General features: G+C 39.4%; 1 protein-coding gene across 1 annotated transcript; it reads left to right on the plus strand.

Annotated features, from left to right (window-relative positions):
- Positions 1–547: 547 nt before the first annotated feature.
- Positions 548–3,474, plus strand: LOC125261070. Its single transcript, XM_048179627.1, has 4 exons — positions 548–1,137; positions 1,842–1,922; positions 2,141–2,221; positions 2,724–3,474. Exons 1-4 carry the CDS (start codon positions 986–988, stop codon positions 3,313–3,315), a joined length of 906 nt encoding a protein of 301 aa, XP_048035584.1. The 5' UTR covers positions 548–985; the 3' UTR covers positions 3,316–3,474.
- The last annotated feature ends 9,087 nt before the right edge of the window (positions 3,475–12,561 follow it).

The following is a 12,561-nucleotide window of genomic DNA, read 5'->3' on the forward strand; positions in this document are numbered from 1 at the left end:
ATAATCACTGCCATGACGTTCCTTGTGCGAGACGTGCGCGGCTGCGCGCTCCAGTAATGCGGCCACGCCCAAGGAGCCAGCGCTATTCAGAAGCAAATTCTGAGGCAATACATGCATTCATCATCTCAATTGTGTATTTATTGTCTTGAAAACTGTTTATCTGGATGTTAAATCCATGGTTAGCGACCTCTAGAAGACATGCCGTTAGTTCCTGGTTCCTGTTCTTCTTTAGATTAATTTGTGGACTAAAGGTGTACAGAGCGCCCTCCGGCTGCAAGTATGAATTGAAAACAGTATCCAGCGTTCATAGTGATGACAATAAATACTGAATAAATATTACTCCTCTGTATAGAAAATTGACAAACATATGAGAATCCATCAATATTTCTCCAAATGTGCATGCTTTTAACACTCTGAGGTCTAAAAACGCGCGTTTTGGAGTTTTTTTTTCACATTGCAGCAAAACAGACTTAAAATACTCCGTCATTTTTTGTCATAGAGACATAAGTAATATATCAATTGAAACTATAGAATGTCTTCTTTTTTTTGTGTACACTCACAATCCAAATAAAACTTTGTGCTTTTTAAAAATAAATAAAATATACAAGGTGTGCTGTCCTGCCGTCTCCGTCTCTGCAAACATCATTCTAAAACGTCACTAAAAGTAACTCAAATAGATGGCTTATACATGCTACATGGACATGAGAGATATGTCTTTGGAAAGCTTTAAGTATCTACTTTTAAACAAAACAAATAAATTCTAAAACAAATATTCTCCCTTTATGTAATCAGTATAAAAGTAAAGAGAGGTACTGTTTCTCCTGTCTGACCTAATTATCTTTAATGTGTGCCCGCCCACGCGCAGAGCGCTCTATTCATAAGATAATGTGCTGAGGCGATCTATGCAAACTGTAAACGCCCCTAACAGCGTCTTAAAAAGCATCAAGTTTCATCAGATTCATTCGCTTTCCTTCGCGTTTGGAAGATGGCACACTACACAGGTGAGCAGGCTCTTCAGATGGTCCTGGACAGTGAGGAAGAGTTCACTCTTTCCTCGGAAGAAGAACACGACTCTGACGATGAACGTCTGCATTTTGAAGAGCGACTTGATCCAGCTGAAGATACAGTTTCTGATGAGTAAGTGATTTAGTTTTACTTAAATTATTTGACGTGTTTTTTTCTATATAAGCGTACATATATATTTGCCTTATATTTACATCTATCTATATAACTATATATATATATAACTTTATCTCATAAAAACGCTTATAAATAGAATGCTTTTCTGTTGATATAGGGCCTACTTAAATTATTTATATAAGCGTACATCTATATTTGCCTTATATTTACATCTATCTATCTATCTATATATATATATATATATATATATATATATATATATATATATATATATATATATAACTTTATCTCATAAAAATGCTTATAAATAGAATGCTTTTCTGTTGATATACTTAAATTATTTGACGTGGTTTTTTTTAATATATAAGCGTACATCTATATTTGCCTTATATTTACATCTATCTATAAATATATATATAGCGTATCTAAGTAGCGTATATGATAGGCGTGAATGTGCTAAAATATGCTTGGTTGTGAAATGCGCGAACATGTTGCTATTTGCTAAATGTGCTAACTGATATAGCAGACTGTAAACGTTTACACATTCGCACACTTTGTCCGGTAATGGCCAATTGACAGACATATACAGCATGCTTGTATACCTGTTACTTTCCTGTCAGTTATGCATAGCTAATGGTATGAGAGTATTATCTTATATGCTAATAATAACAGTTTTTTTTTTTTGACAATTTTTTTTTTAGGAATGTGGATCCATCACTCTCACATTCACCTGCAATTCCCACTAGGAGGGCACGCAGCAACACAGGCGGAAATGAGAAAGAGTAAGTACACGTTTACCCACTATATGTGCAAACTGATATAGCAGACTGTAAACGTTTACACATTTGCACACTTTGTCCAGTAATGGCCAATTGACAGACATATACAGCATGCTTGTATACCTGTTACTTTCCTGTCAGTTATGCATAGCTAATGGTATGAGAGTATTATCTTATATGCTAATAATAACAGTTTTTTTTTTTGACAATTTTTTTTTTAGGAATGTGGATCCATCACTCTCACATTCACCTGCAATTCCCACTAGGAGGGCACGCAGCAACACAGGCGGAAATGAGAAAGAGTAAGTACACTTTTACCCACTATATGGTAGGCCTATATACACTACCGTTCAAAAGTTTGAAATCTGTAAGATTTTTCATGTTTTTAAAATAAGTTTCGTCTGCTCACCGAGGCTGCATTTATTCAATTAAAAATACAGTAAAAACAGTAATATTGTGAAATATTATTACAATTTAAAATAACTGTTTTCTATTTGAATATATTTCACAAAGTCATTTATTCTTGTGATGTCCAGCATCATTACTCCAGTCTTCAGTGTCGCATGATCCTTCAGAAATCATTCTAATATGATGATTTGCAGCTCAAGAAACATTTATTGTTTACAATTGTTCAGAAATGTTTCATAAGTAGCAAATCATCATATTTGATGATAATATTTGATGATAATATTCATAAGATTCATATTTGATGATAATATATATATAATATATTTGATGATGATATATCATATATATGATAAATCATCATATATCTGTCTGTTCTACCATCCATGCTGCTTATAGTGGAGACACTGTGCAGAGGAGGGTGAAATCACAAGGTACATGGAGGACAAAGACATTTCCGTGTCCTGCACCTGTGACTGCATACAACCAACACATGGGGGGTGTCGACCTGTCTGATCAGCTGACACAATACTACACAACACAACACAAAACAATGAAGTGGTACAGAAAGATCTTTCTACACTTCCTGGACATTGCTGCCACAAACGCTTTCATTATACACAAAGACCTATACGATACCATGACCCATAAAGAGTTCATAGAACAGCTTATTGCAGAGCTCTGTGGTGTGTCGTCACAGAAAGCAGCTCCAAAACAGACCAAAAGTGACCATGTACCGGTTCCAGGAGCAGAGCTGACATCAGATGCAAGGAATAATGCCACCGCTGGTCGTCGGAACTGCATGCTTTGCAAAGTACAGCTTGGTAAAAGGCAAGACACACCTTGGAAATGCCAGGCATGTGACATTTACTTGTGTCTTCAGTTAAAAAAGGAACTGTTTTCAAAAATGGCACACAGATGTGTGACTGTTCAGATTCTCTGTTCACCACCTCTCACTGACCATTGGGCTGCAAAGATTATCTATATGTGATCAAGCAGGTTATGTATAGGGTGTAAAAGTGGGCTTTTTTTTATAAACCTTACCTTTATTTGCCTGTATACACAAAATGTGCCTTTGACCCTAGTTTATATGTGGATTATATTGTTAACTTTATTTTAAATAAAAAAGAAAAAAAAACAATGATATGTCTTGTCTTTGCATTTTCTTAGTTGACTCAGTCACATTCCTGACTGAATGGCTCATTATGCGGCTCATTAGGGGCAGGGTCTTAATCTCCCCAGGTGTAAATCACTTCATTATTCATGAAGAGTCACACCTCTTCGCATATGGCCTACCTAAACAAAAAGTGTCTTAGAAATTTAAAATCAATACAATGTTTTATGTGTCAGAGTAGGGAGGATCATTTCCACATCATTTTGAAGCAAAAACTCTACACTAAAATATACAATTCTCAAAAGTTTTGTGAAAAAACATTTAGTATGCATTTTGAGGTATTGTTTCAGTTACTTTTTGTTTTTGTTTTTTCAATAACCACGCATAAACATTATTCCTTTAAAAACACAAACATGTACATACATGTTCCTCACATATTATGGTAGCCTAGTTTGTGCTGAATACAGTGTAATGACACTTTTGTCATTAATATGTTTATAACCAACTGATAAAAGCACAAATGTCAGGGCATGTCAAAACTTCTCCAGGGCCCAAAATCAGCCTCAGACTCCAGAGGGTTAAGCTAAAAGCCTATATGAAATGCCATAGAGGTAACATAACTGTTCAGACACTTTGCATCACAGAAATGCATTATATTTTAAAGAATATAATAGAATACCATTACTTTAAATTGTAATAATATTTTACAGTATTGCTGTTTTTTCTGTATGTTTGATATAAACCATGATGAGCTTTGAGACATGATCAACAGAGGGTTTTTTCACAGCCTACCTGACTGAAAGAGCTCATTATTATGCAAGTCATTAGAGCTCTTTATGCGATTCTTTTGTCTTCTCAGTTGAGAATCACCCATTATTCATGATGATTCACGCCTCCACACATACTGTGTTTCTTGACCAAAGATGTTTTAGAAAATTTAAATCTCTCTATTGTTTTATATGAACAAGCAGGCAGCATAATTTTTACCTCATTTTGAAGCAAAAACTCTAGTCTACAACCTCCAATACCCAGAAGTCTTGTGAACACAGATTTAATATATATTTTTTTGGCTTTATTTCAGTGACTTAAGTTTTTTGTTTTTTCAATAACCACGCATAAACGTTATTCCTTCAAAAACACAAACATGTACATACATGTTCCTCACATATTATTGTAGCCTAGTTTGTGCTGAATACAGTGTAATGACACTTTTTCCATTAATATGTTTATGAACAACTGAAAAAAGCACAAATGTCAGGGCATGTCAAAACTTCTCCAGGGCCCTAAAAATCCTCAGACCCCAGAGGGTTAAACAACAACCAGACTAAGGGCCCTTACGGTGACTATAAAAGACAAGTAAAAAGAAATCCTGGGTTGGGAATCATTTACAAGGACAAGTGTGACCCAAGTCAAACAAAAACCTGGTAAAATCCCCTTAGAATATGTTGAGCGTTTCCATGCAGCTTACGAAAATTACTGTGCTGCTAATGATAATGATGAAGATTATGATTCGGCTATTTTGATTGAATCCGCCACTGGTGGACTGTCAAAAGAATACAGAGAACTGCTTATCAGTGGTTCTGTTGACATTCCAAAAATGGGACTCGCTGCTATCATGGTGTGCTGTAACTTGGAGCCGTTTACAAGATCACAAAGATCAAAATATAGGCAAATTGTCAGCTGCTGTGGTTAAAGCTGAAACCCATCGACAAGATGACATGAAATGTTACCAGTGCAATAAGAAAGGGCATATTGCTCGTTACTGGTACGTGAAGCTTTTTAAATGCCACAAATGTGTGTAGCGAATTAACTCAAAGGGGAAATATTAATAATTATTCATAACTTAATATGATTTATTAATTATGATTAATTATGAATATGTAAATCTGTTAATCAGATTTACTGGATATAGCTACATTAATCTCAATATTACAATCAATTAACCTGTTGTCCAGGGAACACTTAGTGTTGATTGTTTAATAATTCTAAGAAATTTTCATTTCCAGGTTATGGAAAAATAACATTCCTATTGCACCGTGCTACTTAGAGCATAGGTTCGGGATCTAAATCACTTCAGAGGCAATTAATTAGCAGATGGAGTCAGAACCAAACATATATTGTGCACAATCTTTATTAACTAACTCACAAACACATAACATAACTATAGCAGCCATATCACCCTGTAGCCCAAGACTGGTTGCCCACTGAAGCTAAGCAGGGCTGAGCCTGGTTAGTACCTGGATGGGAGACCTCCTGGGAAACTAGGTTGCTGCTGGAAGAGGTGTTAGTGAGGCCAGCAGGGGGTGCTCACCCTGTGGTCTGTGTGGGTCCAGCTCCAGTATAGGATGGGGACTATACTGCAAAAAGCATTGGTGGTTAAACCGGTTGTGGTCATTAAAAATCCCAGGAGTCCTTCGAAAAGAGTAGGGGTGTAACCCCGACTTCAATTTGCCCATGTCTGTCCAATGGCCTCCTAATCATCCCCATACACTGATTGGCTTCATCACTTTGTCTCCTCTCCACCAATAAGATGGTGTGTGGTGGGCGTTCTGGCGCAATATGGCTGCCGTCGCATCATCCAGGTGGATGCTGCAATTCGTGGTGGTTGAAGATTCCCCCTTCAATATGTAAAGCTTTGATACAGAAAAACGCTATATAAATGTAAGGAAGTATTATTATTAATTAATTAATTAATTAATTAAACTAACCAACACATAACATACAACAAAGGTCACACACACATTCACACATTCATACACACACACTTGGTTGAACCGGAGGAGGTACTGTTACTAGAGCTATAGGAAAAGGTCAAAGACAGTCTGGAAAGGAATCATCAGTTTCTTCCGCAATAGCAAAGGTAAGTCTTACAAATTAATACTAAATCGCTGTTTAGTGTTAAAATGTACGATACTTGCAAGACGCCCTTAGGCTGAGGAGCATCGGCTCTGCCATCTGAGGAGAGATCTTGAGGATTCAGTCCGAAGTTGTAGCCAGTCTTTTCATGTTGGATGATGAGCACATGGCTAGTTTGTAGGCCGAGGGCGACAGGCCTTGCAAGTCGGGCCTAGAGAGGCCAGCCGCAAGGAGACCCGTTCGGTCGTCCAGAAGCAAGGAAGAAGAGGGCGGCAGGCATTGCAGGCCGTGCCTAGAGGAAGGAGAGGGAAGAAGGAAGAAGAGAGGGAGTGGCATTTTTCGCTGGCTTTTAACCTCTGGTCAAAGTCACACCTCTCAGTTGTTGACCGGACCAATGAAGATGTTGTACTTCCGGGTGACAACACCCCTCCTGTCAGGGCTTTTCCAACCCAGAAAGATTAACAAGCTGAGTTCTTGAATAAGAACTATTAAAGATTCTTGTAATACTGATGTGTTGCACAGGTATGGACATACCGCACAAACAAGCATTTAAATCTTCCCGCTACGAACGTATAGACACTAAACATGGCATGATTGAAGTTACCTTAAGTGTCATAAAATGTAAAAATCATAAAACATGTAAATACAATGACTGCAATACAACACAGTAATAATAGATACCATTTCCTGAGAATATGCCTGTTCATTTATAGAATTAATGCAGTAACGTCTTTGTTCTGTGTGGAAAATGCAGGGAAGATGCAGATTTCCTGTGTCTCTTCTCTGCTCTCAATGTGGCAGCATGGTGCAATAAACTTTTAACTGAGAACTTCTAGGGGGATGGGGACAGTCAAATCCCAGAGTGAGCTTAAAACTATTGGTGAACTAACAAATAATTGTGTCTGATTTGTCTCAGTCATTAACATAATTCTCCCCTTTCGCTCGTTGTTGTCTCTCTTATGGCAACAGTGAGCGACGTTGAAGGTGCATAAAGATCAGACACATCACTGACACACAAGGCTGGAAGGCTGTAATGGGCCCTGGTTGTATGTGTCTCCTGGAGTGGTGGTCGTTCCCTGGCGGTTGATGCAGACAGTGGGCAAGCTAAATTCTCTGAGCTGGTGCTGCAGGAATCGAGGCATCCAGTGCCTTGATGGTGTGTCACCTGTCACCCTAAAGTCAGTTAGTGCGGGCGAGACGTTTGCTGGTGGCAAGGTTCAGGTCTTTGGGCTTGCTCAGCAGGTGTCGAGGTATCAGGTGCCTTGACAGTGTGTCACCTGTCATTTGGACACCCGTGAAGCAGGTGGTTGCAGGAAGAGGTTATGGAAGTTGTAGTGTGAAGAGTGTTTAGGACTGATTTGGGATTGATGACAGAAGGAGTCTGAAGTTTGTTGTGTCCCGCTGATCTTGTGGCGGCGCCGACTTGAGCAGGTCTGAGTGGTGTTGTGTGAGTGGTCAGAAGTTTGTGTTTCTGAGCACTCCTCAGATAAGTGCTGTTCAGGGAGCTACTACTAATGTTAGAAGCTCCTACAGGTTCGATGCAGGCATTTCCAGTTGCCCTTGAGCAGCCTCTGGGTCCGGTAGAAGTCTTTGGCTACTGGAGGCTCTACTGCTGATTCCATGTGGGTGAGAGCGATGTCTCTCCTGCCGTGGTTTTTTCTGCTGCGGGTAAGAGTGTCTCAATTCTCTTTGGGTCATGTCAAGTTCATCTTTGGTGTTGTCAGCTGCTTGGTCAGAGCTTCGGTCCCAGACATCCAGGTGATATTTACAGGCCCTGATTCTGGCGTTCAGAATTTGCTGTTTTTAGCAGTGACTCTTTCTGAAAAAGTTCCTTTTCCTTTTTTTTCAGGTACTCTCTGGCTGTCTTTTCAGCTGTCAGAGCGTTTTGAAGTCTGTGGATTTTCTCCTGTGACTCCAATCTGCCAGGGACACTGTCTCTGTCCTGAGTCTCTCCTTTCTAGCTGGTCTATGCAGGCTTTTAGCATGTGTCAGCTCCTTGTGAGATCCTGCAATCTGAAATTTGAGGTCGTTTACCTCCTGTTTCAAACATGTGAGGTTGTGGGACAGGAAGAAGTTGGCTTCAGCCAGATTTTTGTGATCATACCTCGGGTTGGAGTAATCTGCCTTTACTTCGCTCCCATCGTTGTCCAGTTGCTTTTGGCTTTGGTGCTGCAAGTGATCAGCAGCCCTGGTTAGGAGGGTGTTCCTCACGACCCTTAGCCAGTCCTTTAGTCTGCCATCTGGGCAGTTAGGCTGAGCATTCTGCAACATTTTGGCACACTTGTGGTGAGAGTAAGGGCAAGGGACTAATACAAGATCAAACAGAGTTTGGAGCTGAAGGCACAGTGTGCAGCTAGGTGTATAAAATACAGCTAGGTTAATAAATGACTTAAGATGGTTCTTAATGTCAAATTATTTATCATAACTTACTGATGGCTCACAACAGGCTCGACCTCTGAACGAATGGAAGAGAGAAAGGGAGAGGAAGAGGAGAGCTTTCCCATTGGATTGTGTTCATTAGTGGTGCTCAAAATTATGCCATAGCAATCGTTCAGATTACTTTTGTAACTGGCTCATAAAATTGAAGCAACTGTTATAAATTAACAAAATCAAGAAGGAAAGTATGTCTAGATACTTGTGGTCCTATTGGGGAAATTAAACCACACGAGGAGAAAGGAAAATGTAAATAAATCACATAGATGAAAGAAATAATACTAATAAAAATTAATAGCTGATGGCTATAATGATTACAAATCAATACAAAGATTTAAAGAACTGATTAATACAGCAGAATGACCACCAATTGGGAATAGTCAATAGCACTAGTGATTAACAGCCGCAGCATGTTCAGAACCAAACCATTTGTGTTTTGAAGTTTAGTTTAGCGTGCTATTGACAAGTCTCAATAACTCCTAGAATTCTTCTTTAACTAAATAGTTTACATGTAATTAAATTTAGATTACCCTAGTAACTGCAGATTTAGCGTAACAGTGTTCAGGGAGAAATGCAACTAAGTGCAGATGAAATTAGCTGAGAAGAATTCAAGGTAAGGGAAGTGAAAGGTCAGAAAACCATTAGCTTAGCTCTCCAGCCTGGTTTGTTTACAATATGATGTCACAAGGTGTTGAGTTTGTACTTCCTTTGACAAGTTGCTGTCATGAGAAGCAGTGCATGTCCGAGCAATTCTACAGTTCATGAAGAATGTCTGCACATTTGAAACGAGTTATACTTCAATAATTCAACCTTAAATTCAGTCAGATGCCAGTATGGTTTGACATTTGTAAATTTTACTCATGTAAAATTCTTCTCTCTACTTGAAACATCTTTTGACTAATTTAAAGAGTAGTTACCCAGATTTGATGCGAATCAAACTGGTCTAGGCGCGCAGAAGTCTCGTCTTGTGAATAGATACTGATGTTTCTATTGGCCAATGAAACATAGTATTGATCACCCGGTGGTTATGCTTGTAGATGCAGCTAAAGTTTAGATGAATGAGTCTCTCTGACTATAATTTCTAAGGCCTTTGCTCTGTAGAAAGGATGCCGACATCTAAATCTACATTCATATAACACTGTACTGAGATTTTTCATCAGACACAGATTTAGCAATTCTGCAATTGGTATTTCTTCAACCAAAGTAGAATAATTACTGGTACAGTTTACATGCTGCTGAGCTGAGATTCCTTCGTCAAAACAGACTTACGCTCTAATACTGAAATTAGGTTGTCTTCGCTAAAATCAGATTAACTTTACAATGATACCATTTGACCTATTCAAATGTGGCAAGCCTCTCTCTGTTACAGCAGAGGTGTCAATTCAAGCTATAGTTTTATCTGCATCTAGCAAGCCAGAACCACCGATCTACATGCGAATCGAACGTTGTGTCAAATGTCATTTCGGAGCTATACATTATTAAACACTCTTTTAGTTGGACGGTGGTTTAAGCGAGTGGCGTTAGGCCGTGCTAACTTAACCAGTTAAATCTAGTGTCATAGTGCCGTAGCTGGAGTTACCATTTCCTTTGACAAGTTGTTGTCATGGAAATCAATGTACCGTGTGCTTTATGCATTATGCTAACTAGGAACCTTTGTAAAAGCTATGTGGAAGGCAGTGTGTTTGCAGTTCAAAGTCATTGGGGTCTTGAGAACCCCTTTTGAGGGGCCTTGTGTGTTACAGGCCTTTTGCGTTAGGTCACATGAATGGCATTGTGTGAGGGCAGGTGGTGCTGCCCAAAAAGATGACTAACTGGTATAGGAGGTAAAGGTCTTGTTGGTGTTGGCGATGTGGTCTTCTAAGCTGCAGGCTCTGGCCCCTCCCCCCTTTGTGTAGGGCTGGGGGAGCTTTTGTTGCTGCTGCAGCTGCTGTGAAGTCCATCAGGTTGCAGGTTCCTTGTGTGGTCCATTTGCAGTTGTTCGGACTGTTTCAGTTCTTTTCGGACCACAATGTGTTTGTCTCTCACGCTGCTGAAATGTGGAGTCAGTGTTTGACTTTCAGTTCTGCATGCGGATGGCCTTCAAGGGCCTTAGCTTTAGTGTCTCTTTAAATTCAAACAGTTCCTTACGTTCTTTAAATGGCAAAGTTCAACAACTGTCCGAGTTTCCTGAAGAGTGGTGACCTCCCTCAGTTGCTCTACTCTGTCATGGTCCTTGCATCTGTCCTGTGACTTCTCACGCTGAGTGGGTTGGTTCTCTGTGGAACTCAGTGATTTTCAGTGTTCGTTCAATTACCTCCTGTTGGAAGCCCTTATGAGCATGGGCTAAGGAGAGGATGAAGCTCTTTGTGGCTTAGGCCAGGTGTCCAGTGTTCACTGGTGCTGCTGATCTTGCTGTCCCTTGCTCTGCTGTTGCAGGTCGTTGACTGCTTTAGCTGAAGGGCAACCATCACATTGTTCCGCTGGGACTCCAGGGGGTCCTGGATGGCAGGGCTGGATGTCCGGGGCAGACTGACACACTTTGGGGACATGAGAGAGAGATGGCACAGGCAAATGCAAGTTCGTACAGCTATGTGGGCCATGTAGGGAGTGAATGGCTGAAGTGGGGGAAGCCGATATGAGACTAAGGGGTTTAACTATCTTGGATGACGGCTGTAAGCTGTGTTGACTGATGACGGGGCTGGTTCACGTCATTAAACTATTACTCAGAATACTGATGGTTCCTTTGCAGAAATTATCACCATAAGGTAAATGAATAGAACAAACTGGTAGAAGAGAAAAAAAAAGAAAGAGGTTTTTACCTATTTAGTTTTGCTAGGAAATATGGTTAAGCAGGTGTCACTGGTTCAAGTAATGACCTAATCTCTAGGCTAACAGAGAAACGCCAGATGCCTTGAGGTCAGAGGAAAAGAAACATGGGAAGAGTTTCTAGTCCTTTCCGGAGCCAAAAGTGCACTGGACGGCGGCCGTACTTCATGTACTCAGCACTAAGGAGTGAGGAGGGGTAGCTAAGAGATAGACATTAGGATAGTAATAACCTTTAACTCATTATGCCTCATTAAGGAAACAACAGTTTCTAGAACTACTGTAATCCTATAAAAAGAGGGAAGATGGTGATGGTAAAATAACAAAAACAAAAAAAAATAGGGTAAAAACAGAAGATTGGGAAGGTGAATACCCAAGTTGATTTAATTAAATGCTACGTTTAATTAACCCTCTGGAGTCTGAGGCTGATTTGGGGCTTGGAGAAGTTTTGACATGCCCTGACATTTGTGCTTTTTTCAGTTGTTCATAAACATATAAATGACAAAAGTGTCATTACACTGTATTCAGCACAAACTAGGCTACAATAATATGTGAGGAACATGTACGTACATGTTTGTATTTTTGAAGGAATAATGTTTATGCGTGGTTATTGAAAAAACAAAAAACTTAAGTCACTGAAATAAGGCCAAAAAAAGTATATTAAATCTGTGTTCATAAGACTTCTGGGTATTGGAGGTTGTAGACTAGAGTTTTTGCTTCAGAATTATGTAAAAATTATGCTGCCTACTCCTTCATATAAAACAATAGAGAGATTTAAATTTTCTAAGACACTTTTGGTCAAGAAACACAGTATGCATGGGGGCGTGAATCCTCATGTATAATGGGTGATTCTCACCTGAGAAGACAAAAGTATTGAATAATAATGACCTGAAATGACTTGCATATTAATGAGGCCTTTCAGTCAGGTAGGCTGTGAAAAAACCCTCTGTGATCATGCTGATAACAGGATTAAAGTCCACTCAGGACAAAAAAAAAAAAAAACATGATTTTTGTGATCTCATGCATGCACGT

Source organism: Megalobrama amblycephala, unplaced genomic scaffold, assembly GCF_018812025.1.
Source record: "Megalobrama amblycephala isolate DHTTF-2021 unplaced genomic scaffold, ASM1881202v1 scaffold253, whole genome shotgun sequence".
NCBI classification, from domain to species: Eukaryota; Metazoa; Chordata; class Actinopteri; order Cypriniformes; family Xenocyprididae; genus Megalobrama; species Megalobrama amblycephala.